Below are 27,563 nucleotides of genomic sequence, written 5' to 3' on the forward strand. Positions count from 1 at the left end.
TGCAAGAATGTCCAAAAACATCTTTTTTATATGTTCAAGAATAGGAGGTAAATATTTCAAGTCTTTATTTTGCATTTTGAGGCACATGGAAGGGGTAAAATAGGTAGCATAGTCTTAATGTTGCAGATGAGTTATCTTTTATTCCTTAAAAATCTCACTTCCTTCCCAAGAGGGTCCTGGCCCTGCCCAGTTTTGAAGTGTGGCTCTTGACATTTGGGCATTTTACTTCAGCCATTATTCCTTCATTCCTTGCCTTTCCACAATACAGCCAAGTTCTGAAAGAATAAGGATGAACAGGAAAACATTACCTGCAGTTATACACCTGCAAACCGATGTATCTATAGTGTGCATGAAAAGTTACCCATAACCAATGTACTCAATTTATTTTTCTCCGTTATAAAAATACAGGTTAGAAAAAGATTAAAAAACGAGCCTAATGTCTGCTGTACAGCCATTTCTGCAGATGGCAGTAGGATCATTTTTGGAGTGATGGTGGATAACCTGTAAGTAAATACTAAAATTTATAGTTATTACTAGAAAGAATTGTGGCGTGCCCAATACATTTCTTGGTTGCATTCCACAAAGATACTGAAGCAAGATGAGAATACAGGTAGTCCTCAACTTACAGTCACAAAATTTATATTGTTAAGTGAGAAATTTGTTGTGAGTTTTGCCGCATTTTACAATTTTCCTTGCCACATTTGTGAAGTGAATCACTGCAGTTCCTAAAGGTCACAAAAAGGGATCACATGACTCCAGGATACAACCATCATAAATATGAGTCAGTTGTCAAGCTTCTGAATGTAAATCACATGACTATGGGGATGCTGCAATGGTCGTGGGTGTGAAAAATAGTCATAAGTCACTTTTTTCAGTGCCACTGTAACTTCAAACGGTCACTAAATGAACTACCTGTACATATATATAGGTAGTCTTCAGTTTAGGACAATTGACCCCAAAATTTCTGTTGCCAAGTGAGACAGTTGTTAAGTGAGTTTTGCCCTATTCTACAATCTTTCTTGCAATAGTTGTTATTAGTAACACAACTGCTAAACGAATCTGACTTTCCCATCAACTTTACTTGTCAGAAGGCCATAAAAGAGGATCACATGCTCTCAAAACACTGCAACTGTTATAAATATGAACCAGTTGCCAAGCATCTGAATTTTGATCATGACACTGTGGAGATGCTACAACAATTTTAAGTGTGAAATGTCATAAGTCACTTTTTTCAGTGTTGTAATGTTGAACGATCATTAAATGAATAGTTGTAAGTCAAGGACTACCTGTAGCTGGAGACATTTATGTGGAATATTAATATTATACAATATTTTATAACAATTCAAGAGAAAGTTGGATATTTTTATTACATACAGAAAATGTCAAAGATTGAAAAGATAAATGCAACTATTCCTTGAACCCATTTGGAAGATGTCTGGCTACAGTCTGCAAATACCACAGCTTTAAGCTTCTTAGTAATCAGTTAATAATACCTAGTGAGATATTTTTGCATTTAGATACAGATTCATAATAATCAGAAACAACTTGAGGTAGCTTTGAGAGGTTATATATTCCAAATGCAACTTCTCTACCCACTAATGTAAAAGAAGTTGATGTATCACAGACCTCTTTTCAAACTTCCAGGACTGTTAAAAGCTATTAATTATTAAACTTAGCATACCACCAAAAATAATATAACCGGCACTAGATATTTTTATGTAAATGTGCAAAATGGATCCAACTATATAATTAAGATGTACTGCTTTTACAAAAAACAGAAGTTATTTAAATAGTCCAGTATAAATTCAGACAGTGGAGTGATTCGAAGTTTTGCCAAAGTTAATTATAATTACCACTTCATAGTGCTTTACCGCACTCAAAGTGGTTTCCAGAGTCAGTATATGGCACCCAACAATCTGGATCCTCTTTTTATCGACCTTGGAAGGATGAAAGGATGGGTCAATATCTAACAAAATATGATGCTATATACAAAATAATTATTAAACAAGTTATTTCTCAGATTACAATGTGCTATTTTCTGATTTCCTGTTTAAAAAATAGTAGGTAAGGTTGAACTAAATGCTAAGTTTAATTATATCTATACTGTTATCAATTCTAAATAATGTCCAAACTGATACATTTTTCCTTGTGGTTTATAGGATTAAGATTTGGGATCCATTTAAGCATAAACACAAATTAATGCAAGGTTATGAAGGTCTTGATATGACTGTGAATAGCAAATTGCACATATTAGATGGAACAAAAGCAATTCTACTTGCAGGTTTGTTCATAATTTCTTTTGTAGGTTAAAAAAATGTGTTCCAAGACCTATATTCTTTTGATTTTTAATATTATAACCTGTTATTTATAACTACTGCACTTTTCGGAGTATAAGATGTACCCCCCCCCCCAAAAAAAGAGGGTGGAAATATTGATGCATCTTATACACCAAATACAGCCATTTTTGGCCTCCTGAAACCCCGTCCAGCGCATCCAAAAACAGGCCCATTTTTCACAAAAATGGGACGCAAAGAGTGTTTGGGAGGCCTGCAGAATGCTCCTGGGGGCCAGGGAGGGCAAAAACAGGACTGGTGGGGGGTTCGAAAGGCCAAAAACAGGACACGCAGAAGGTTTGGGAGGCCTGCAGAAAGCATTTTATTCATTCAATGCTGAAAATTCTGGCACCACAAATAGAGGTGCATGCAGTTCATAGACTGCAAGTTGCATGTCCCTATCCTCAGTCATGGGTGTGGGGTTTTTTTCCTAAAATTTTGCTTAGATTACCATCATTAATAGAACATGCTTTATGGCTCAGCTTGCTGTTAAAATACAGCCCACTGTGGGTTATTAATAAATTCTAATCAATAAAATACTGTTTAGCACTATGTCTACAGTGGTTAAAGAAAGAAAAGATGATTCAGTGTACATGGTGCTGCATGTGTCAGCGACTCTTTAATTCAATTGATTTTTTCCTGAAAAAAAAATTAAAGCTGTTTAAGCCTAGGAAAGGTAACTGCAAATTGTGACACATAAGCCTTCCCATGTTTTCTGAATTATCCTCTTCCCCTTTGAATCCAGAGTGATACATCACCTCAGTATTCAGATGCAATTCAGACATTACACAATTTAATATCCATTAATTTTGACTACACAATGGCAATACAGTGCTATTGTTTTGCAAAGTTTAATCCAAGCCAAACAGATTCCACAAGAACTTTGCATAACATTATATTCTCATAACAAAGAAGCATAAGCTTCAGTAAAAATGTTAGTGAATCGAATATAAAAACAGATTTAAAAAAATACTTTTTGATACCTATGTGCCTATATATAAATTACAGTCACAAATCTTACTAACCAGGATACTTCTGAAGAATAAAAGTGGCAACTATAGCAGTACTAAAAAATAACCAAAAATTCTTATTCTGTTATTAATTTCAGAATTTTATATTCTATTCTATTTACCACCAATAAATTATACCAAATGTGTTTTTAATCTTACTGCTATAGATTAACCAACAGAAGAGAGTTGTTATTAAAATGAAGGAAGTTTCCAAGCCAAACTAAATGTAGTAACATGCATTTGTCTCTCCCACTTTAGGTGAGGTCAGTTTCTGGGATTTGGAGAGTGGCACAGTTATATCCATCTTTACATTTGATAGCAAAATCTCTTGCATGACTGTTGCCTGTGACAAAAAGACAGTTCTTTTAGGCTTGAGCAACAGCTCTACTCTTACCACTTTGAAAATGATGAGCATAAACACTGCTGAAAATTCAATAGGAAAAGATTTGTTTGGAGAAGACTCATCAAGCAGTGAAGAAGAACATGAAAATATTTAAAAGAGAATTTGAACAAAATAAAATCGAGCATAAACAAATGAAACTTGACATAGTTTAAAAATCATTTTTGTTTTAAAAGCAATTGCACATATCTAAAAGAAGACAATAAGCAATTTGCACATAACATAAAAAGACAATAAATACTAATTCTCCTACCTGTAAATTAATTCTCCCTTCTCCCCAATAATTATCTGCAAGTCTAAGGAGGAGAAAGATACAGCTGATAATGTAGAAAAGTAACTGAAGAAAATGAAACTTTGCTGCCACCAGCTTTGCCTTTCTCTTAGCCCCATATAGTATTGAAAAAAATTATGCAAGATGAGAACCTTTCAGTCTTTACTCCCCATGTAAAAAAGGAGTCAAGAAACTAAAGGAAAATCCCGACAGAAGAAACTCTTCACTGAAAGGAATGCAATGACCACTTTGACAAGTCATAAACATAAGAATTACTGAACTCAGCTGGAGTGAACAAAGAATAAGTTTGTACAAAGGCTTTAATCACCCCATTACCATTCTGCAGAGAAAGGAGAGTGGGGAAATGTCTCCATACATTAAGGACATATTCCAAAATTTATATACCTGGATTTTTTTTTTTTTTTGTGGTGATGTTTCTCTAGGATTTGTTGGAGAAGTCTGTTTATTTTAATCTTCCAGCTTTTTGAGACATTTTAATTTTAGCCAAAGCATAGAAACAATGAGTAACAATTTAATTATGAAGTTATATTTAGAAAACATTTTATATATAGAACAATAGCTGTTAGACCTGTTCACAGTGCTTTACAGCCCTAAGTGGTTTACAGAATCAGCATATTGCCCCTAACAATCTGGGTCCTCATTTTACCGACCTCTGAAGGATGGAAGGCTGAGTCAACCTTGAGCCTGGTGAGATTTGAACTGCCAAATTGCAGGCAGCCGGCAGTCAGCAGAAGTAGTCTGCAGCAGTGCACTCTAACCCAGGGGTGTCAAACTCGATTTCACTGAGGGCTGCATCAGAGTTGTGTTTGACTGGGGGTGGGGGGGAGTGGCCAGTTCAACATCACTCGTGTTGTGGGTGCCTGTTGTGGGTGCCTGTGGTGGCCCAAGCACTCTGCCACAGGCTCCTGAGCTCCGTTTTCGACTGTGACAGCCTCCCGCAACGCTCTGCCAGTGAAAACGGAACTTGGGAGGACCTGTGACCTGTGGCAGAGGCACTGCAGGCCAGTCCTTCACTGTTTCCAGGGCGGCTCCACAGGCCAGATCTAAGCACCCCATGGGCCAGATCCGGCCCACGGGCCTTGAGTTTGACACCCCTGCTCTAACCGCTGCACTACCACAGCTCTTTTCAATATTATTTTTTCAATTGGAAATAGCCATGCTAAGAAAATACTTAACAGCTCACAACATTATATTGTTTTATATAATATTATATAAAATATAATATTCATCATATGAAATGATTCATGCAACTCTTAGAAATCACAGATGCATCCAAAAGTATTGCTACTCCTTACTTTTTCCCAAGAATCCAATTTGCCATGAAGTAAGTTGAAACTGACAAAGTAAATGCCATTCACCATGACAGTTCAAACAATGGACACTTGGATGTATGATTTAACAGATTCTTGTAATTACTAAAACAAGGGTGTCAATAGTTTTGGCCAGAAGAGACTAAACACTGGCTTTGTAGGGAAACATAGACATGTATTTTCTCTGCAAGAGGAAAAGGTGCCAGTTATTTTTGATATCAACTATAAAACAAGTTAATGATACTATTACTATTAGCCCATTTTGTGAGGTAACTTCCCTTTTTAGTCATGTTAAACATTGCTCATTAATACTCTTTTTGATTATATTGAAACTTGCAGAGATAAGTTTTAGGTATTATATTGTGTGATGCAACAGAATATATGTTATGCAAACTGCAATTTCTGACTATTCTTACCTTTAACTTTTTATAAGATACATGGTTAAATTTGGAGAATTAGAAAGAAATAACACTTCACATAAGAATTCTTTTCATTCTGATGTATAAGACTGTTGTAGGCTGTCAATAAGATTTATGGAACCTGAAATGAGTGTGCATGTAACGTAGTAACAATTAAGGAAAACTTCAATACTCATACAAAATGCTAGTTTCACTCGCGCTTTAACAATGTATTATTATTGTTCAAGATGTCATCAGACACAGAATAATATAATACATGCATTTCATATTACCATGTCATATCCTATCTAGAATTTTACTTTTCAATCCCATTTCAAGCTAGACACATCCTACAGTATGCTTAACTGTATTTTATATGCCAAAGAGAACTTATTTAAAAAAATCCTAACAATCTGTTTATACAAATTTAGAAAGATACCTTCTGTATACAGAAGTTTTTTGGATTCCAGCCTATGAATGCATGATAGAAAAAACTGGGGGAAAATTCAGATACAATTTTACAACCAGTATTTTTTATTCATAAATCATAGCATGCAAAATATTAGATCCAAGTAGCTGATACATTCTGGTGGCACATTTCTAATTTCCATGTGCTTATGCTTATAAATTTTGAACCAAGGAGATTGTCATATTATATCAAGCAACATTATATTAAAAAAAAATCAAAACAGAACTTCATAGCAATAATACAGTTTCTCAAAATAGGAAGCATTATAATTTTACTAATGTAGTTGACTAAGAATCAGTTTTTCTCAAAAGTAGAGACACGGGCATTGTGGCTGTTTTTATCAGAAGTTAATGCACATCATTCTCTGGGTACAGAAGTATTGTGTCCACAAACAGCTATGACTATGTAAGTAGTTTGTTTTATGGTAATGATGTTGTAGTGCACATATTAGTCAATTAAAGTTAACATTCTTCAAAATTTTACACACAATCATAAAATTACTGTGTGATTTCTTTCCTTGGATCATCCAGAAAAGTAAGAAGTAGCAACTACAGAAGCATATTAGTAAATTAGAATTTCCTTTAAACTGCCCATTGCAGAACTATGTTGGGGGAGGGGGCAAATATTCAAATTAAAACATATTATAGCTATATTATGAATGTGCAATTAGTGTCCCCCTAACAAGGTAAGACATGATATTTATAGAAGAAGGCAATGCCATTTGACCATGACATACCTTGTGGTCAGTTTAGTGGATACAATTAATTCATAAGATACAATTTCAGATTCAGCATAGATATAACAGCCATATGAAATAATCCAATCCTTACGTAGTAAAACAATTTCTAGTTAAATGGCTGAATATCTTTAGTTCACATAATGCAGCTGTGCTGCCATGCTTTCAAAATAACCATTTTTGAATATTTAAATTAATTTGAAATTTTTGTAGTATCCAAGCTTTTTTTTTCAAACCTCACTCAAAATGTAAGAAATGGCCAAATGTTATTTCACACTATAGGAATTCAGTACTGGAACTTTTTGTTGGCCTGCTTTTCTTTTTACTTTACAATAGGTTTACTTACATGGAGTCTGTAATGTCTAATAAATAAAATAAAGTACTCTAATTTTCTAGAGAAAAATAAGATCAGTATCTGGTAAAATAGTATATGGCATTAAGTTAGGCAGTCAAATGACTAAAGCTGTATATCATCAATTTCAAAATTGTTCCATTAAAGAAATATTTAGTTTGGGGATACTTTTAGTTATTGTTTCAAAGAAATGCCATTGTTCTTAATGTAAATTACTTCATTAAGAGTTGCTATATTTCAGATGTACGTTCTCTCTATGCCTATAGGACTACTCTTCTAGAGAATAACAACTTTTTCCTATGAATGCTCTTTGCTCAGCCCTTAGAGCCTGTAAAGCAAAATAAAATAAAATATTAAGACCAGTCAAGCTTACTTCACAAACTGATCTTACAGTATTTATGTATTCTTTGTATATCTAAATTTTGCAACATGATTACATACTTTTTTTTAAACATCCAAGGAATTATGAACAAGATGTCACAAAAGGACTGAGCATAGTGAGAACAAATAGTTCAGTTTAGGACTGCAATTAATGCTGATTGCAACTCTTCCAGTTTTTGTTTAATATACTTTCTTTAAACGGACTTATAAATTCACCACAAAATTAATATAAAATAAGTTAATGACATATAGATAGATCACATGGAAGACATGAAGAAAAACTGGTTTTATATTTTCAAAGGCTTAAAATTTAAAGTTTGGCAATAGATTCAAATATTATCTTTAGAATTCTGAAGACTAAAAGCATCATAGAACTAACATGTTCTCAGCAAAATGTGCTATACTCAACTAAATTTACAATCACAATTGTTACAAATCAGTTTTAACATGATTATCTTTCCAATCTTTCCTCTTCATACATCACCATAATTCCACAATTAAAAAGAGCAAGGAATCTGGAATTCCTAAATTCCTTCTGTGCTACTCCCATGTGACCCTGCTTGGAAATTTTGGTTTAGTGCAGAATATTCAAAAGCAGAAAAAAGTATTAACATCTGTGAACATTCCAATAGTATTGTACATCTTAAAAATTATTGCATAGTTTTATGCATTATTCTAAAATACTAATCTGCTTATTAAATAGTTTTATAGAAACCACACAGCTGTCTGTGCACTAGAGCATTTACTACCTTGATCTTCTATCCTTTTTGGATTTGTCTGTACATTTATCCATAGTCTTCTCATTGTCTCCTCTGCACTTTGGGCAATACCATTTTCCCTTTGGTTTATAAGTGAGTCCGACACATGAAAAATGAAACCACTCAATGGGACACAGATCATTGTCACAGCCTATCATTTCTCCATAAGACACTTGGTCACAGAGACAGTAAGTTGGCTCATTAGGGTCAACTGCAAATTCTACTGGTGAAGCTTCCCTTTCTTGTTTAGCTTTAGAGCGTTTTTTCTTTTTAGCAGATTTGGATCTTTTTTCTTTAGGTGGCTGGTCATCATAGTCATCAATTCCATTGGCTATATGGCATATATCACGGCTTTCACTAGTACGTTGTCGGCGGGGTCTTCGTGAAGATCTTTCTGGTTGACATGGATCCTGTTTGGATTTTTCAATAGGTTTTTCAGTATCTGACAGATCTTGAAAGCACTGAGAGTGGGATTCTATCTGCCGGGCTCTGTTCTCCACTAATTCAAGCATCTGAGTAACTATTTGGATTTTTTCGTCTCCAAGTTCTTGACTGTTGATCAAAGCCCGTTGAAGATACTGCTGCAAACGCTTTTTCTGTGCAGGATCATCTTCTGCTTTGTATTTTTCATACACCTCATCAATTTCTTTCAAAGCTTCTGTTGAAAAGCATCATAAGAATATAAGATCAAAGTTCCCAAATCATTGTGTTCTATTTTACGAATATTACATATAAAATGTAAATTATAGTAATAAGCCAGAGCTAGCTCCACAGTGCCTGACAAAATCAGCAAACTGCTATTCTACTTCTGGCAGTTGATGTCCTGCTATGGAGCGGTGAGGCACTTTAAATTGCTTTTGAGCCAATGAACCAGTATGCTCCTTTATTACTCAATCAACTTTGCTTTTGTGTTACTTGTTAACTCAACTGAATATGGGAAAGGAGTCATGCCACATTATTTTGGGACACCCCTCATCAGATGTGAGAGTATGCTTCCCAAGGCTTAATGTTTTGTGTTGCAGAAAATTACTCAAGGGGCCACATATTGTCCATAGACTGCACATTTGAGATTACAATTTTACAAAATAACAAACCTTCGGGATTAAAAAAAATCATAAAGATTGTGCATTTTTTAACATATAGCACCAAAACCGAAATTAAAGAATATAAACATTCCATGCTGGAATATCAATGGTTACAGATCTTAAAAACATTTCATTTAAAATTGTTTCAGTCCCTTAAATGTATTCATTAAAAGATCCTATTTTGAATTTACTAGACAACCCAAAGAACATATTTGAAAGGATGCATATCAGATTTCCTCTGCTGGCAATATAAAAAAATTCACTCATAGAATTTGATCCTGTGAATTACTGGGATTTTTTTATTATTATTATTAAAGATGTTAAAGTATGTCCTGAAATTTTGGAATTAAGACTATTTTTTGTGAAATAATGATTATTATGGGCTTGGGCTCTTCCTAAGAGAATTATTTTGAGAAATTGTAGTTATTCTTGATATTAAAGATTTGAAAGATATGTGACTTACTCATTTTGAAAAGGCAATTTTACCAATTAATAAAAATGATGAATTAAGTTTTTTGTGGCAGAGATTTTATGACATTTTTTGATGTTAATCAATCATATTTTTCCCAATACAGATTTAGAAATCTGTTTGATATTTGATAAATAGGTGACGTATATCACCACTTTGTTCTTTTTTGTTTGTTTTTATAGCTTTCCATGTTTTTTCCTGCAATTTTGTATTTTGAAATTCTATTTCTTTTTAATGAAACAAAAGAACAAACCCCATATACATTTATTTGTATTTGATGTTCTAATCTAAATACTAGCAAAGTAGAATCTAATCTAAATAACATTTAAATAATTTATTATCTCCAATATAAAGTTTCATTAGGGAGTGAATTGCAGCATCTTTTAGAAGGAAAACAGGAACAAAAGCTTCGACAGGGTAGTTATTTGCCAAAAATTGCCTTATTCCTGGTCACAAAAGTAAAATACTAAGGAAAACCAAAAATGCTTTTTATTTGATTTATATCTATCTTTTTCTTAGGATCTGAAGATGGTGTGCAATGCATGGCACCACACCTTCAATTTCCCACAAGAGCAACCCTGTAGGCTGAGAGTAGACTAGTGCCAATTCAAAACCATGGTAAAATTATATCCAACTATCTACAAAAAAAGTTTAGTGTGACAATCCTCAACATTTGTCTAGTGTAAATGCTGCTAAACTCAGTAAGACTCTTTCATAAATTAGTCTGTTGTGTGCTTCTCTCCCAAACAATTCTCACTTCAAAAAAAAGCCCAACACCTTCATTTCCCTTGACTGACCTGCACTTCCGGTTATCTGTGCCAAATGTTCCATAATCAATGTGTTTAAATGCGGAGGAGTCCCCTCCTTTCCCAAAAGAAACAAAAAAATTGTACTAGTTTCTCTGTCACTACTGATGTACTAACGAAGAGCATATATAATTCATAATAAAAACACGTGTACCTGGGTCTACCTATACCAGGGGTGGGCAATTGTGGCTCTTTTACAACCTGTAGACTTCAACTCCCAGAATTCCTGAGACAGCTGGCTGTCTCAGGAATTCTGGGAGTTGAAGTCCACAGGTTGTAAAAGAACCACAATTGCCCACCCCTGACCTATACAATTGGGCATTATATTTGAATCCTTTCCCTTTAAACATTATTTAAGTAACATTATTTAAGTAACATTATCTTACCTGCATTCTATGGTGGTCTAAAGCGGGGGTCTCCAACCTTGGCAACTTTAAGCCTGGAGGACTTCAACTCCCAGAATTCCCCAGCCAGCAAAGCTGGCTGGGGAATTCTGGGAGTTGAAGTCCTCCAGGCTTAAAGTTGCCAAGGTTGGAGACCCCTGGTCTAAAGGACTATATACACTTGTACTACTCTGAGGCAAGTAAAAAACTACCTAGCAGCAAGTGATTTGGGAAAGTTATGTTCTCTCAAGATTGGCACCCAAATGATTAGCCAAAAAAGAAAAAAAAAAGAAAAAAGAAAAGAGTCACCTTACTTACTCCCCTACAACTGCTGAAACAGCATTCTGTTTATCCCCAGCTCTGAAACATCACCGCCTACGGAGGGAAGATCTTACCGAACGATACAATTTCACGTATTTGTCACATCCGGAGCATCATCCCAAACAAGGCAACATGCCTCTTCGTCTCCGCCTCACTCGCGGGACCTTGACAGGGGCCCGCGTGAGCGCGGCAAAACAAGGCGACCGTCAGAAACCACCAGAAGCCGGAGCGGCCCCGGCCGCCACCCACCCACCTCGCGCTCCCTCGGGGCCTAAACGGAGCCTCTTCGGGCCGGCTTCTTCCCCCCCCCTAATAGGGTGGGGTGAGGGCAAAAGAAGGGTGGCCATTTTTTTCTGCCCCCCCCCCAACCCAGAGTCGGGAGGAGGGGAAGGAGATCGCCCCTCCTCTTCAGGAGGAAGAGCGCTCCGGCTGAGCGGAGGGGAGAAGCAGTCTCCATAATCAGTTGCCAGCGCCCGTCATCGGCGCAACCCCCGCCGCCTCCCCCCTCCCCTTTACCGATCGCGCTCGCGCCCCTCTTGCTCACCACGGCAGCGCGTGTCCATCTCGCGCAGAAGCGAGGCCAACCTCTGCATGTCCAGCGGCAACGACTCGACGCACTCCAGGTAGTCTTGCACGTAGCGCGCCAACAGCTTCTCAGACGCCCCTCCGCACGGGAAGCTGGCGATGCCCCCGGCCCCGCCGGCGGCAGGGGCAGCAGAACCGGCAGCTGCCCCGGCCGTCGCCCCAGACCCCGCCCCCCCGGGCTGTTGCCCCGGCGACCCCAACATCGTTACCGGACGTGACACCCCCTTCCCTCTTCGCTCAGCCCGCTCGGATCGCTCCAGGGCAGGGAGGGAGGAAAGGGGGCAGTGAGGGAGACTCTCAGGTGGCTGCGTCTTTAATCGGCCGAAGGGGGGGGGCGGCTAAGAGAAATGCTCTCCTGCCTCACTTGGAACTCCCCGCCTCTTTTTCCTTCCTCGCACCCCCTTCGATCCGCAGAGTACGCATGCGCAAGGCCCTGTCCTTATAAGGTGCGGCCGGTTCACATTCTCCCGCCTTCCCCTTACGACCTATGCCATTGGTCCAGCTTGGTGGGACGTCAGAAGACAAACGGGGCGGGAGGGAAAGGCGGGATTTCATTTAAAGAGACCGAGTCAGAATTAGACTCTGCCGGGTCCCAAGGAAACGTGCTATCTCCCCGCCCTAGGCCGCTCCCACTCTTTCTCCGCTCGGGGAGATGGGCGGTAACAACGCCGTAGAAACGAAGCACGTGCCGGCCACTGATCTATTTCGCCCATCCTCTTTTTATAGTCGGGCATGTTTAACAGGAGCAGGCAGGGCAAGAGTCGCGGGTAACCAAATTCAAGAAAAGCAAATGTAACTTCCAGGCAGGGTTTTCACGACATCCCAGCCGCATTGAGTCCCACCGTCACACGGGATCTGCGGTAACGTCTGAAATGAGCGAGAGTGAACAAACGAGCATTAAGTCGCCTCATCCGCTCCAGATCGAACCTCAAACTCCTCCTTGATGGCAAGAGTTAGGCCTCCTCTTCCCCCTCTCGTCCCACACCCCTCACGGATCCCGGCTCCAGTTAGGTGGCGCGATGTAATTAAGTCGAAAAAGGAGCGAAAAAGGTCAAACGATGCTGCTCTTAGGGTTCGGGAAGAGAAAACTAGCGAACTGACAGTTTTTTCTGTGGATTTAGACTGGGTTTTTCCTCTAATCAGCTTCCCGGGAAGAGTAAGCCGTTTGGTCGCGAGCTACCTCCGTGCATTGTTACATTTAGCCATGGTTTTCTCTGGCCTGACTAGGGAAGGTAGCCGAAAAAACAGGAATTCCATGTTACACAGTAAACAGTATTTCTAGAGCAATATTCAGAAGCCTGCCAGGCTCCCTGGGACCGGAGGAAGGCGTGCCATAGACATAGACCTAGGTCAACCTGCTCTGACAGATTTATGTTTTATATTCCGTCATTCGGAGAAACATCTCCCAAGCGCGCTGACAAGGAATATAAAGTTACAAGATTTTAGTGCAAATATTGTTTGTCCTGTACACATGCAACAGCCTTGTCAAAAGCCCCTAAAACACGGACAAAACCCTTGCATTGGCTAATCGTAGAAAAATACAACCGCAACGATTCTACAATGATTCTTTCTACACTTTTCGGGATCGATAAAAAAAAAAAACAACCATTGGTTTACAAGACCTACGTGGTTGCGATGCAGAAGTCGCAGTTAAGGCTCCGTAGAGGCAGCGGCCAAGAAAAGAGAAAAAAAAAAGAAGCGTCCTAAGAATGAGCCCCGTTTTGTTGGTGCGACCGCCTCCTTGGGAAAGGAGCACATGCGCACTACCTGCGTAACTATGGAGCTGACGAGAGCCCCTCCCGCACTCACCCGCTCGGCCCTGAGGGCTTCTTGGCGGAAGAAGCGTGAGTTTGCGAGAGGGCATAGCGCGCGTGAAAGCACGCGGCACTCTCTGCCCGGGGTCCGGGGACTTTCCCCTAGGCGGCGAGGAAGCCCAAGAGGAACAAGTCCTCCGCAAGTAGCCTAGAGAGCAGGTCTTCAGAACGCTGATATGACAACGCTACCATTTTCAGGTTTATAAAACTCCGTTGGACCGGTTATCTTGTAGGTTATAGTGAGCAAAACGAAAGCAGCGAAAGTAGAATATATTTTCCGGTTATTTGATTTCTCGAAATACGGGCTATTTCTTAAATCACGGTCTTTTGTTATGGAGTGAGGAAGGACACAGGAGAACAATTCTGAGCAGAAAACCTCAGATTCTCATCTGTCATTTGCCTGCATATATTATGCAAATATTCGTGTCTTCCCATTGCTTGAGTCAAACAATGACGTGCAGGCGGGTTTGGGATTGGTTGAAGAATGTAATTCCTGAGTAATTAACGAACTAGAAGGGTGGTTTGAAGGTTTGTGGCTAGAAAAGGAGAGTAAATGTGAAAAGTAAATTATGTTAAAACAATTTAAAATAAATGAAAACAAGAATAAAAAAATAGCATGAAAACACGAATAGGGTGCATTCCATTAAAGCCATATAATTACCTGACAGGATCCACTTTTTCATGGGGTCCCCAAAGCTAGATGGCAAAACCTTGTTTTGAGGGCCTTCTGGAAGTCCAACAGGGTTGGGGCCAGCCTCATCTCAGGGGGAGTTAGTAGGGCAAGATTAATGAGAAACAAGCATTTCTCCTTGATCAATACATATTTTAATTAGAAATAGGGATTTTATTCAGATAGTAAGATTGTCACATTTTATCTTCATAAAGGTTTTAATTTACTAGACTTTCAAACTAAAAGTGGGTACTTATTTCATCTATTTATGTGGAATATCAATTTAATTGAATATCAAATCATTATAGACTTCATTGAAAAGGTATAATTTTTATTACAGCCCTAGGACTAGAAAACCCAATATAATTGAAATATCTACAGGTAATCCTCAACGTTAATTTAGTGGCAGTTCAAAGTTACAATGGCACGGAAAAAGTGATTTATACCATTTTTCACATTTATGACCATTGTAGCATCACCATATTATCCAACATATTTAAACTCAAAATTACTAATATTTACAATTATGAAATAAGTGGTTGGAATACCTGATAATGGAACATCAGTGAATGCAAGTTTTAAAAAAATGTTGTTTGTATGTTTGAATTCCTCAAATATGTGCAAAAGATGGATTGTAGATTTTCTTTTGTGAGTGACATATGACATTTAAAATACATTAATTCATATTTTTTGGTCATGTCTGATTTGGTTTCTTTTTGGAGTAATGTTATATTCCAAAATTGTAGAATCTGACCATTGTTGAGGAATATTACCTGTTAGATCCAGAGAATAGCCAGAATTGTATTGAGGGACTGATTTGGATATATCAGAGAATAGATTCAAGTAATGTGTAACTTATCTATTTTTAAGACATATTTTTACTAACTGAAAAAAATGTTATTTCATAACCATTTAGAAGAACAGACATTCTCAAGCCAAATTAGATACATTGATATGGATATAAACATGGTATATTTAAATGGCCTAGGATGTTTTTTCTTTTTTGCTATTATAATAATTACTATAGTGGATGGGTGTGCTTTTGTATATTTTTTTCTATTTTTTTAAAAAAATGGCAAGGTTTTTTTTAAAAAAGCACTTCCAACCAGGCTTAGCATTTCTGATATTGGCTGAGGTCTGTAAAGTGCTGCCACCTACCTTTAGGATATTGTAAAAACAACTGAGTTTTTCTGGAATCAATGGAAATTACTAAGGTCATTTGGCTCTCTCTTAGGTAATGACAGCTACAAGCTGCAAAGTGACTCCTTAGACATAATGGAATAGAGCAGATAGCGAAAATAGAAATAGGATTTATTCTTTAAAACCATGTTGAAATTCATTTAAATTCAACTTTAATATAACTTTTAGTAAAGGGAATTGAATTACATGTTTAAATTCAAATTTTCATCTTTCCTTATTTGTGCTTTCATATCATATATGATAAATGCCAATACTTTCCTGTCATTATAATTTCAACCACTGCTTGCAATACAATTTTTTAAAAATACCAACACACAAGCTTCAACCTGAAAGACCAAAAAATAAAATAAAATGCAGAGGCCCATGCAGCTCCTTTGAGTTTTCCCTGAGCATCACCAAGTTCTACATATGAAGCAGTTTTGGATAGAATGTCTAGCTCATAAAGCATTACTGGAGGAGGATCTTCTCAATTTAGAAATTAAGCAATCCAAGGCAAGAAAAAAGTATCTCCAACTTTTTTGAGAACAAATGGTTCTCAATTTCATCTGTTCTCACTACTTAAGAGTTCCTTTCCCCATCGTAGATGTTAGGCCTGTAAACCACTAGAAGACTGCTTCTTATTCCAGAGGCAATCTTACAGAGTGGTGAAGATATAACCCACTAAATATTTCTGGGGCCTAGTTCTTTTCAACAATAGGCAAAGGGACGAGAGTGTGGTAGATCAGCAATTCTCATCTCATGGATGTATGAAATAAGTCCTATATCACAAATCCTATACGGATACAGTATTACTATAATACAGGTATCTTCACTGCATCATCTGTTAATGATATACTTTTGCATGTATATTGAGACAGAAGTTTTTGTTGAGATAAGAACATAAAAGTGGAAATAAACTGTATATTGTATTAAGCCATGGTTTGCTCCATTGAAGAACCTCAAATTGGCCTGACCCATACATGTCTATCCTTGTTTACAAACCACAGGTGCTCAATTTGCACAACACATAAAGCCAAAATGAAGCAAATCATGTTAGTTTAATTCAATATATGAAGCCAGGCATTAGGGGTCTTAAAATATAGTGTACTCTAGTCTACTACCTTTACCCATTTATTTATTTATTTGATGAGTTTTCAGCTAGCATACCTGTCACAAAACTCTTAACACAAGGAAACATCTCATTACAAATTACCATTCCATGACTATTCCTTGCATTCATTAACTCATTTTCATATAAACAAATATAACAATGGGAACAAAAGTATACATTTGTAGCAAAACATAGGTACAATCTGAAATGCTTTTCACTAAAGGCACTGTTTTTCCTTTTTTTCTACTCTGATTCAATGTTATACATATCTGATTTCAGGGTAATACACCTACATAAGCACTTCATTCAGGCACCGAAGGCAGTATTTATAGCATACCATTCTCCAGTGTTTGTCTACATCATTAAATGGGTTAGCTTGAACAGAGAGATAGGGACTGGTCTGAAGTGAAGCACTGGGCTTCCCTGACTGAGAGCATACCCACTCTTAGTCGAACACAAGTCAGATTGATATACAAGTCTTTTAGCAGAAAAAATGCCACAAAATATCACTAATCCAGAGCAAGTAGTATCTTTATCTATCTTATGAGTCCATAAATATTTAAATTTCTTAAACATTTGTTTAAATTTGAACAGGAGCCAAACAATAGAAAATGTCTTTATTTAAGGTAATTTACACTGGATGCAACTTTAAAAAAAACCAAAATGATCTCTTTTCTAGTATTCCTACACAATACTCATTTTAATTTGATTTGGAAAGACTGTTAAAATACTGCTTTGGATTATGAAGTTAAACAAAGTTCATTGAAGGGGTTTCCTATCCTTCTCTAAACCTTTCCAAAGGATCACAAATCCTTCTGAACAATGTGGATGTCCAAAAAGGTTACTGACAGCAAGAAATTGCCAAAATGGAATCTTAAGATTAAATCTTAATAGAAAAAATTATTCCAGTCCTTTCTTTTGCTAGTAGCTCCCATCTTCCTCTCATTTTTACTGCTTCTGACACACACACCCAAATTCTCTGGAAAGGTTTCCAGGGGCACAGGGCATACATGTAGGGACAAGCCAATCTGTTTCTAGAGGTCAGATGAACTGCATTATATTAGCAGTTCAAGCAATACTTTGCTGTAATTTCTACTTGTGTTTCATTTAAAACATGAAATGATAATATACTGTTTTTGTCAACATTTATATTCTATCCTTGATGTTCAAATCACTAATAGGCTATTCCTTAGATTACTTTAAGAAAAATCTCAATGTTAGGTAAAACTACTGATGGAAGTCTTATCTGTTTTTGTCAAAAGATATTCATGGATCATTCAGAACCTCCCAAAATAAATTCATTAAAACCAAATAGAATACACTTGCAAAAAGAACGCTTTAAAAATATATTGAATTTAAACAATAGTTTCCAAACTCTGACAACTTCTAGATTTATGAACTTCAAACCCCAGAATCCTCTGGCAGCCTAGCCTTTGCTAAGATGTGAGAGTTGGTCCACAAATCTTTAAGTGGCCACTGAGAAACATTGTCACTTAAATCAAATTTCTGAAAATCACCAAATCAATGACTAAAACTCAAGAGAAGCCATAATTCAATTCATAATTTTAATATTTAAAGTATTAAACTTTAAACTGAATTAAAAGAATGGTAGCGGAGGTCATACAGAGGATCCCCAACCATTGCAAAAAATCATTCCTAAAACCAATTCTTAGTGCTAACTACTTTTAAAACGTATCAAATTATATCAACAGCTACTAACTGGATCAGGAAACAAATAAGAAACTCTGATAAATGCTTGTGAATTACTGAATCACAGCCTGGGTCAGTAACATTGCTCTATTTTTCAGGAGCTGTTGCACAATGAAAGTGGTATTTGATTTTAATTTATAGAGATATGCTTGAAATGTAATGACTCTAGAATAAGCCAACATTGCAGAGAGAACACAATATATAGATCTGCTTTAGAAAAAAAGCACTGCCAGACGTTTGTAACTACAAGCGAAAACAGCACTGCAGTGTTTTCACTCTTGCACAGTAAATTAGTGCAACAAGTTTCATCTGTTAAATCCTAGAAAACAGATTTGAAAATACACACTGATATAAGATTAGAATGCAATGCAGATGTTTTAATAAAACTAGCACCTCATATTTGTTGAACTTGTTAATTTACAGCACAAGATTTAAGTTTTTAAGCAAATATCAAAGTTATAAAAAAGGGTTGAGATCATTAAAAGTGCTCAGTCAAAACAGTACATTACATAAATGCAAGAATTTTCCCCTAAATTATTAGACATAAAAATTTGCTTAGTATAGAAAGCTGTATTTATTTGAAAAAGTGAATGAGAGATTTTTCACAAATTTGGATATTAAATTTGAGGAACCTTAGTAAAATAAGAAAATTGAAGATTTAATGACAATTTGATATTAAAAAAGGACCAGCATATACTACTTTGGATTAAAATTTAAATACCACTACTTAATTAAAACAATCCAAATCAATAGCTTGCTTTTTAAACAGGCATGTGAACAGTATGACCAACACATGAAGCAGGTGATTAAATATTTCTATTTTTAAATAATATTTTACCATCTAGGTACAATGGTTGTTGTTTGCGTATTTTATTAACGGTTTATAAAGGATCAGGGTTCAAAAATGAGCAATACTGTTACCAAATTGTAGGAGTTACAAAATGTGACCGCATTGACCAGCAAACTGTACCTTGATTAGTTAAAAAATATAAGAGTTCAGTAGACTATTTAGCAAATAAAACAGCACACTAGTGTGCTAAATTTAAGGCATATCTCTGCACACTTTACATCTTTAAAGAATTATTTACATTTACTACTGAGTGAAAGAACAATAATGGTATTTATTCTGCAAAACAGAACCAAGAAATAAAAAATATCTGGGACTCTCCTTTACTGTTCAAAGATAACACAGTTAATTGTGATAAAACATCATTTGCTAGTATAGGCCGTAACAGATTCACTGTTATGCAGTATTTCTTGAGGATTTCGTAGAGCAGGAGGTAAATTTAATGGTTTGGATTCTTCATCAAGAAGCACCAAATCTTCAATTTCTCTTCCTTTGTATTTCCTTTTACATAATTTCACAATAACTTTCTTCTTGAGAAATAGTTTCAGGGCTTCCCTTGAAGCAACTGCTTTGGCATTTTCCTTGCTTTTCCCGCAGCCAGTACCCAAATACACAGATTTGCATCTCAGTTCACAAACTATACTTTCCTGAGAGCTTTTATTTTGAGGTAAATCTGCAAGCTCTTTCAGTGGAACAAATTCAACATCTAATGTTGCTTTTACAGACTGAATGGATGAGTTTAAGAGTTCTACATGGTTGACACTTGGACTAAATCCTCCAGCAGCAACTAACTTCCAAGCAACAGCTTTGTAGAGTCTATTGAAAAATGGTTGCCTTTCTTTTGCATCTTCATGTGTCAACAATTTGCAGGGCACTTTAACTGGGGCTACACTTGTATGTGAACTACTTTTTGAAGCTAATACTGTAGTACTTTCCAAGCCAACCTTCTTTTCAGCTTGTAAGACATTTTCAGATTTGTGCTTATTAGCTGGTGTAGATTCATAATTAGCAGCTTTGCTTTCTATTCTTCCTCCAGTTAAAGGTGCTGCAGGAGCAATTTTCTGGGTCACAGTTGAAGCTGCTGCAGGCACTACATTGGGAGTCAATTTTGAAGCTGAAGCAGATTTTGTCTTCTGAGATACAGTTGAAGCTGTTGTAGGCTCTACCTTTTGGGTCAAGGCCAAAGCTGCTGTAGGCGAAGACTGAGTCTTCTCTGGGGTTTCTGATATATCTTTTTCTACGTTCTTTAGAGATTCCTTATCTGTTTCCACCTTCAGCTCTGCCTTTGTGGACTTTTCGTTATTAACTTCGAACGGTTTGTCAGCACCAACAGCCTGTTTCTTGCAAGGACCTTCTGGAAAGCATAAACAAATTATGTATGTAATTCTGAGTAAACACAAGTATCCTTATTATCATAAAACACTACCAAGAGAACTAGAGCCAAAGAATCTACTTACTTTTATCTTAACCATAACTCTAATTAAATTTTGCAAAAAGTTTACATTTAATACAAAAGATAAATAACCTCTCCCATGAATTTATAATTTGGATCAAAAAAGATGGAACTTTTTCATGGAGGGGGGATAAAAAAGCAAACTGAACTATGAATTGTAACTATTTAATGCTAGTTAACACCACCAACTTAAAAAAAAAATCACCTTACAAACTTTAGAAGTTTTAAGAATTATCAGAGCAGTAATTAAATTAAATAATTTCTGAAGTATTAACAATTTTAACAAATAAGCTAACATGTATTTGGTTAAATATATTCCTATGTGTATTTGCCAGCTATGATCTGCTAACCATTGCTACTGGATATGCCTCGTTTCACCTTGGCAACCAGTTCATCTCTCAGAGTGTGGGTTGGAGCATTGGTCACTGTAATGCCTACAGCCATGTCCATCACCTTTTCCATCACTTGCGGAGAATATCTAAGCAGGAAAAGATAGAAATTAGCACTTTGAGGAAAATTGATTCTATATTCATGACATTTAGAGCATCAATGGCTTCTAAAGCAAAAGCATTGGGTTGGTGCATGTTAAACTATTTAGTTAAGCTATTTAAAACATATTTAGAATTTCAAGGTGATGTACAATTGTTAAATCTATATAAAGCACAATACATAAAAGCTCAAAGCCTTGATTTTTTAAAAAACAAATTTCAAGTCTAAGTACTTAGGCTAATAAAAAATACAGGTAGCCCTCTATTTACATCTACAATTGAGCTCAACATTTCTGTTGTTAAGTGAGACATTTAAGTGAGTTTTGCCCCATTTTATGATCTTACTTGCCACAGTTAAGTGAATCCCTGCAGCTGGTAAATTAATAACCCGGTTGTTAAGTGAATGTGGCTTCCCCACTGACTTTGCTTGTCAGGTTGCAAAAGGTGATCATATGACCTCAGGACACAGCAACAGTCATAAATATGAGTCAGTTGTCAGCATCTGAATTTTGATCACATGATCATGGGGATGCTGCAAAGGTTGTAACTGTGAAAAAGGGTCATAAGCTACATTTTTCAATGCTGTTATAACTTTGAACAATCACTAAATGAACTGTTGGAAGTTGAGGACTACCTGTATTAGGCTCACCCCAAGAGAGTACAGTGGAGGCATTAGACAAGCTACTACATGGATTTCTACTCATTGAATGTTGATTCAAAGATTCTGCTATAGTAAAGATTTCTATTATGTGAACAGAAAACATTTAGGATGACTTATCAAAGGTAACACCAATAGACCAAAAGCAAGAACCAAGCATTTAAGTGAAAAGAAAAATGCAATCCTCAAGTCAGTGGGGATAGTTTAATTGTAGGTGCCCCATAAGTATTATTACAGCAATACTTTTCCTACAATTCTCTAAATCTGGGCATAGAAGAAAAATAGTAAACAGGAAATTTATTTGGGAAGATTACCCAAGAATTACAATGTATTATTATCATTATATTCTGCAGAGGTCAGTTATACCAAATAACGGCATTGTGCTTTATCATTGTAGCAGCTGCAATAATTAGATGCAGTTGCACCAAAGATAGAAGACCACGTAGGATTTCCACATTTGCCACTGTGACTTTTGTAAGAAAAAGCAGAAGAAAAAAATGACCATCTTGCAAATTTTCAAAATGTGGGAAACTTCAATGCAATCTTTCAATCCCTCTCAACCCCCCCCCCGCTCCCCAATTGCAAATCTCATATGGTAAATAAGAGAGCTGTGGAAGCATTTGCATCGGGCTAGAAAAGACAGAACTACATTTAAAACAGAGAGCCAGTTCTATTGGCTAGAAATTAGGAGACTGTGAGCTCTAGTCCCGCCTTACCCGTGAAAGCTGGCTGGGTGACCTTGGGCCTCTCTCTCTCTCTCTCTCTCTCTCTCTCCAGCAAAACCTTATAGCAGTGTTTCTCAACCTTGGAAGCTTGAAGATGGGTGGACTTCAACTCCCAGAATCCCCCAGCCAGCGTTGCTGGCTGGGGGATTCTGGGAGTTGAAGTCCACCCATCTTCAAGCTTCCAAGGTTGAGAAACACTGCCTTATAGGCTTATGGTGGCGAAAATAGGAGGGAGGGAGGAGCATTTGGTATGTTTACTGCCTTGAGTTGTTTATAAAAATACTTTTTTATATTAAAAACATTTTTTTTAAAAAAACCCTAAAAACATCTATCAATCTTCTTCCCGCACTACTTTTACTACCCTAAAATACGCCGTTTCTTGAAAGCACATTACATTTGCAATTCTTCACCAAAAATATTACCGCCACCAACTTACCGACAACCCAGGAAGACGTGGTTGGCCCACACCCTGGAGAAAGAGACCAGGCGACGGAGCTCCGCGCGGTCGGCGTCGTCCTTTCGGCTCACGGACAGACCCTCCGCATTGCGAATCAAGAACTCCCGCCGGTACTGCCAGTGCTGCTCGGGCTCACACTCGTCGCGCAACTTTTCTACCCAGTCCACGCCGGCATCGCTCGCTTCTCCCGCTTTCTCGTTCCCTTGGCTAGACGCCGCGGCGGGCCCCGCTACCGGGGCGGCCTCCCCTTCGGCCATGGGCCGCTGGGAAGTGGCTCTTAACAACCGGCAGCTTGCAGCTCGCTCTCCGACAGAGGAGTATTTACTTCCGGCCTACGTTACCGCGACGCGAAGGAACTGACTTCCCGTTTAAACCGGAGGTAGCGCGAAGACCACTAAACATCCCCACCACCTCCGGAGGTGATCAAATCAGAAGCTGCCCAATTATCATAGACAAGTTCCGGCTATCTATTTATGACTTCATTTCCGCGCGACCCGCCACTTCCTGTTTATGAAATTTTTCTGTCCTTCCTTCCCATCGTTCCTCCCGACTCGATGTTCTTTCCGAGGGACGGAGGATAGGAAGCGGTTGCTTTTTGGCGGCTTCCTCTCCGGATTGGCTATGGGCTCTCTCGAGCTGTAAAGGCGGGGAGTGTAAAGTAAATGATCAAAGTCTCTGGGTCCACAAGTCGCTTTGGTTCCCCTTCAGTGCCTTTTGCTGAAAGTCTGTTGATTAAAAGGTTCTCTTAAGGTGTCTTTGGATCCCGCGTCTTCTTGGTGGTAGGAATGGGACTTTACTGGAACAATCCAACCAAGAATGTTTTTCTTTTTTTGCAGACTTGAGCGAATAGAACTTAAAATTACAGACAACTTTAAGAAAGATTTTGAGATACTTAAACGGGAGCAGCAAAAGATAACAAGGATAATTAGGGGAAACTATGAAAATACTTATCTCAGAATATACTCAGGTAGAGACTGGGAAGACAGCTGATGGAGATCCTTTAATATTAATAACACACTCATTAGGAAATGCAGTTGTTCTAAATATACTTTTCCAACCGAATGGCTGTGGTTTCCGACGTCCCGATATAGTCAGTTGGCGCCATCACTGACTATTGGGGGCGAATCATTGGCCCCCACGGAGAGGGCTCGCAAGTTGGGCGCCCTCCTGGACTCACGGCTGTCTTTAGAAGAGCATTTGACGGCCGTGACTGGGAGGATTTTTCATCAGATCTGCCTGATTCGCCAGTTGCGTCCCTTTCTGGATCGGGACTCCTTACGCACGGTCACTCATGCCCTCGTCACCTCCCGCCTGGACTATTGTAATGCTCTCTACATGGGGTTCCCCTTGAGGAGCACCCGGAGGCTCCAACTGGCGCAGAGTGCGGCTGCATGGGTGGTAATGGGAGCGACATGGCGCTCCCATGTAACACCTCTCCTGCGCGAGCTGCACTGGCTCCCGGTGGTCTTCCGGGTGCGCTTCAAGGTTTTGGTTACCACCTTTAGAGCGCTCCATGGCTTAGGACCTGGTTACCTACGGGACCGCCTGCTACCACCAATAGCCTCCCACCGGCCAGTACGCTCTCATAGAGAGGGGCTCCTCCGGGTGCTGTCAGCCAAACAATGTCGACTGGCGGCCTCCAGGGGGAGAGCCTTCTCTGTGGGGGCACCTACTATCTGGAACGAGCTCCCCCCAGAGATAAGGAGGATCCCGGATCTGCGCACCTTCTGCCACGCTCTTAAGACCTTTTTATTCCATCAGGCTGGCCTGGCCTAATCTTTTCCCTTTTTAAAATGTAAATTTTAATCTGTTTTAAAATATTGGGGTGTTTTAAACCTGTCTTGGGCCAAAATGGTTTAATTCGATTTTATCTGGTTTTTAAATTTTTTGTATCTATGTATTTTATTGTTTGGCGGTTCACCTCCCTGAGTCCTTCGGGAGTAGGGCGGTATACAAATCAAATAAACTAAACTAACTAAACTTTCCCTTTCAAGCTACAACACAATGGCTTTATTTCAGAGATACTCTATAAATTTCTGACATTTTAAAAAAAAATATCTAAGGCTTCTATGCCAGTCCCTTCACAAGATTCTGAGCAATTTATGTTTCTACATTCAGTAATAGATTAAACTAATTCAAACAATAAACTGCCTCAGTTCCAGTAGTCAGTTGAACCTGCTCCTAATTCAATTTTCCAACTTATGCCAACCATTTCCTGACAGCCAGATCTTCAACAGAAACATTGTACTGATAGGGCGGTCCTTACATTCAGGGAAACAATATTACAGAGAAGGAGGGCTATCACTCAGAAAACTCAGTATTTGGATTTTTTTTTTTAATTTGATTTATATGCCGCCCTTCTCCGGAGACTCAGGGTGGCTTACAATGCGTTAAGCAAGAGCTTTCATACTTTTGTATATTTATACAAAGTCAGCTTATTGCCCCCACAAACTGCGTCCTCATTTAACCTACCTTTGAAAGGATGGAAGGCTGAGTCAACCTTGAGCCTAGTGAGATTCGAACTTACAGTAATTCCAGACAGCTGGTGTTAATCACAATGCTTTTAGTCTGCTGAGCCACCAGGATTTGTGTTGATAATCTTCCTTTGGCAACGGAAACCTTAATTATCTTTCTGATCTCACCAGGTAGGTATTCCACTTGGAGCAAGTGCACTTGGGGACAGTCAGATTCTGAGCTACATAGGGCTTTAAAAGAATAACACCTTAAATTATACCTTGAAGTTAATCAGCAGCTATTGCAGCTTCCCTAGTAAAGGGGTCACAAGACAAGCCCGGGCAAACCTATAACTATTTGGGCCACCATATTCTAAATCATTTGCAACTTCTGAATGTTCTATAGCTGTGATGGTGAACCTATGGCATGCATGCCACAGCTGGCATGCAGAACCCTCTGCGGGCATGCGACCAGTCGCCCAGCTCAGCTCCACTGCGCATGTGTGCGCGGGCCTCCCACCGGCCAGCTGATTTTTGAGATGCGCAGGGACTGGGGTGCATGTGGTAGATATGTGCGCATGCGTGGAGGTCACGTGCGCATGTGCAGGGGCATGAGAGCGTGGGGGGATGAGCCCCCACACACAACCCATTTTTGGCCCAGGAGGCTGCAGGGAGGCCTTCTAGGCCCAAAATGCATGCAAGCGCGGGGTGGGAGCGTGGAGGAGTTGCATGTGCATGCACGGAGGGGCACAAATTGCATTATGGGTGCCGGCACTCGTGCATGCTTTTGGCACACAAAAAGAAAAACAAAAAAAGGTTATCCATTACTGTTCTATAGGAATGGTTCCATGTAAAATGAGTTGCAGTAATCCAAATCTAAATGACAATGTGGCAATCCAGCAGTGTCTCCTGATTCGGAAATGGTTACACCTGACAAAATAGTACAAAAACCTTCTTTGCCATGGCCTCCAATTGCTGTTCTAGACAGACCTCTGAGTCCAAGAAAAATCCCAGATTACAAGCCAGCTGCATCTTGCAGGACACATAAAAATAACTATCAAAGGCTGACTTCATAAATTGGGAGTGCATCACCATCTCCTTGCCTAAAGATGCATTAATCATTCCTTGTACCTTGCCACTAACAACTCTTTAAGGCTTTCACCAATCAAGGACAACAATGATGTAATCAATAGATCACAGACTTAATCACACAGAGAATATTGTTCATTTTTTTCAGGATTGACAGGCTTAAATCAGTTCCAAATCACCTCAAAAGATGTTGCCTCTATCATCTCAGCTAGACTTGCTTGACCAGCCACCAGTTCTGAGCAGATGCAAATGATGTTTAGAGCCAGATGTTTTGCAAACTTAAATTTCATTTGATTTTATTTATATAGCTATCTATTTCAGATACATCTCTGGGTGACTCACAATATTCAAACAAATAAAATATGTAAAATATTAAAATGAAACACATAGCAGCCAAACAATCATAAAAAGCCCTTGTCATAGCCGATAAATAGAGTCTGGCACAGAACAGTCTTCAAAGCCTTGCAAAAGGCCACTCTCAGGGAAAGGATGCAACAAGTGGTGCATGCCCATGGAAAGAAAAGCTCTTCTACAAGGCCTGCCAACTGATACTCCTTGGCTGATCGTACCTGCATATGCCTCTCCTGCCTTATCAGACAGGATGAGTAGGAACTGAGAAGAGATGGACTGTAAGTAACTTGGCTTTAAAGGTAGGTTGGTGAATCTAGAAAAACATTCATGGACATTATTTTACCAAAAATATAAAACTTTACTGAATAAACCACATTGGCACCGAAGAAGTGAAACCAGTTCTGGGTTTCCGGCACAAAAGCAATCATAGTTAATTCCCCTTTTTCCCTTTGGGCCACCCACAGTCCAAT

General features: G+C 38.3%; 3 protein-coding genes and 1 non-coding gene across 13 annotated transcripts in view; 1 reads left to right on the forward strand and 3 right to left on the reverse strand.

Annotated features, from left to right (window-relative positions):
- The window catches only part of RWDD4 (RWD domain containing 4), a 60,694-nt gene extending 56,811 nt beyond the window's left edge, over positions 1-3,883 (forward strand). For all 5 annotated transcript variants that reach the window (XM_087874714.1, XM_087874711.1, XM_087874712.1 and 2 more), the window contains 3 exons: positions 409-503; positions 2,160-2,281; positions 3,602-3,883. In XM_087874714.1, the coding sequence (XP_087730840.1) occupies positions 409-503; positions 2,160-2,281; positions 3,602-3,840 (456 nt within the window). In that variant the 3' untranslated portion in view covers positions 3,841-3,883. The remainder of the gene's footprint in view (positions 1-408; positions 504-2,159; positions 2,282-3,601) is intronic.
- On the reverse strand, positions 121-14,327 carry ING2 (inhibitor of growth family member 2). Of its 5 annotated transcripts, XM_087874723.1 has the most exons (5): positions 13,715-13,803; positions 12,048-12,955; positions 8,431-9,097; positions 3,997-4,039; positions 121-275 (listed from the first exon to the last, which is right to left on the reverse strand). In XM_087874723.1, exons 2-5 carry the CDS (start codon positions 12,289-12,291, stop codon positions 243-245), a joined length of 987 nt encoding a protein of 328 aa, XP_087730849.1. In that variant the 5' UTR covers positions 12,292-12,955; positions 13,715-13,803; the 3' UTR covers positions 121-242. The 5 variants fall into 5 exon arrangements, with proteins under 5 accessions (XP_087730849.1, XP_087730847.1, XP_087730846.1 ...); XM_087874721.1 differs by lacking the exon at positions 3,997-4,039; XM_087874720.1 differs by lacking the exon at positions 121-275 and having other exon boundaries at positions 3,894-4,039.
- On the reverse strand, positions 13,786-14,076 carry LOC148112613 (RNase MRP). Its single transcript, XR_015729307.1, has one exon.
- A 4,081-nt stretch (positions 14,328-18,408) lies between the features above and the next one.
- Positions 18,409-23,669, reverse strand: CDKN2AIP (CDKN2A interacting protein). Of its 2 annotated transcripts, none has more exons than XM_034401496.3 (3): positions 23,180-23,669; positions 21,223-21,350; positions 18,409-20,773 (listed from the first exon to the last, which is right to left on the reverse strand). In XM_034401496.3, the coding sequence occupies exons 1-3, from the start codon at positions 23,455-23,457 to the stop codon at positions 19,782-19,784; spliced, it is 1,398 nt and encodes a 465-aa protein (XP_034257387.1). In that variant the 5' UTR covers positions 23,458-23,669; the 3' UTR covers positions 18,409-19,781. The 2 variants fall into 2 exon arrangements, with proteins under 2 accessions (XP_034257387.1, XP_034257388.1); XM_034401497.3 differs by having other exon boundaries at positions 18,409-20,770; positions 23,180-23,643.
- Between the last annotated feature and the right edge of the window lie 3,894 nt (positions 23,670-27,563).

Source organism: Pantherophis guttatus, chromosome 8 (genome assembly GCF_059756535.1).
Source record: "Pantherophis guttatus breed Tessera chromosome 8, ASM5975653v1, whole genome shotgun sequence".
Lineage (NCBI taxonomy): Eukaryota > Metazoa > Chordata > Lepidosauria > Squamata > Colubridae > Pantherophis > Pantherophis guttatus.

Bases quoted from the DNA above. Each gene is read 5' to 3' on its own strand.
- ING2 (XM_087874720.1), bottom strand. From the start codon at position 12,291: ATGTTGGGGTCGCCGGGGCAACAGCCCGGGGGGGCGGGGTCTGGGGCG. The intron at 9,098-12,047 runs GTGAGCAAGAGG...GCTTTTCAACAG, and splicing joins GATGGACACGCGCTGCCGTG to AAGCTTTGAAAGAAATTGAT. The intron at 4,040-8,430 runs GTAGTAAATGCT...TCTCCTCCTTAG, and splicing joins AAAAAGGATAGAAGATCAAG to ACTTGCAGATAATTATTGGG.
- CDKN2AIP (XM_034401496.3), bottom strand. From the start codon at position 23,457: ATGGCCGAAGGGGAGGCCGCCCCGGTAGCGGGGCCCGCCGCGGCGTCT. The intron at 21,351-23,179 runs GTAAGTTGGTGG...TTTCCTGCTTAG, and splicing joins CACGTCTTCCTGGGTTGTCG to ATATTCTCCGCAAGTGATGG. The intron at 20,774-21,222 runs GTTAGCAGATCA...TATGCTTTCCAG, and splicing joins AGGCATATCCAGTAGCAATG to AAGGTCCTTGCAAGAAACAG.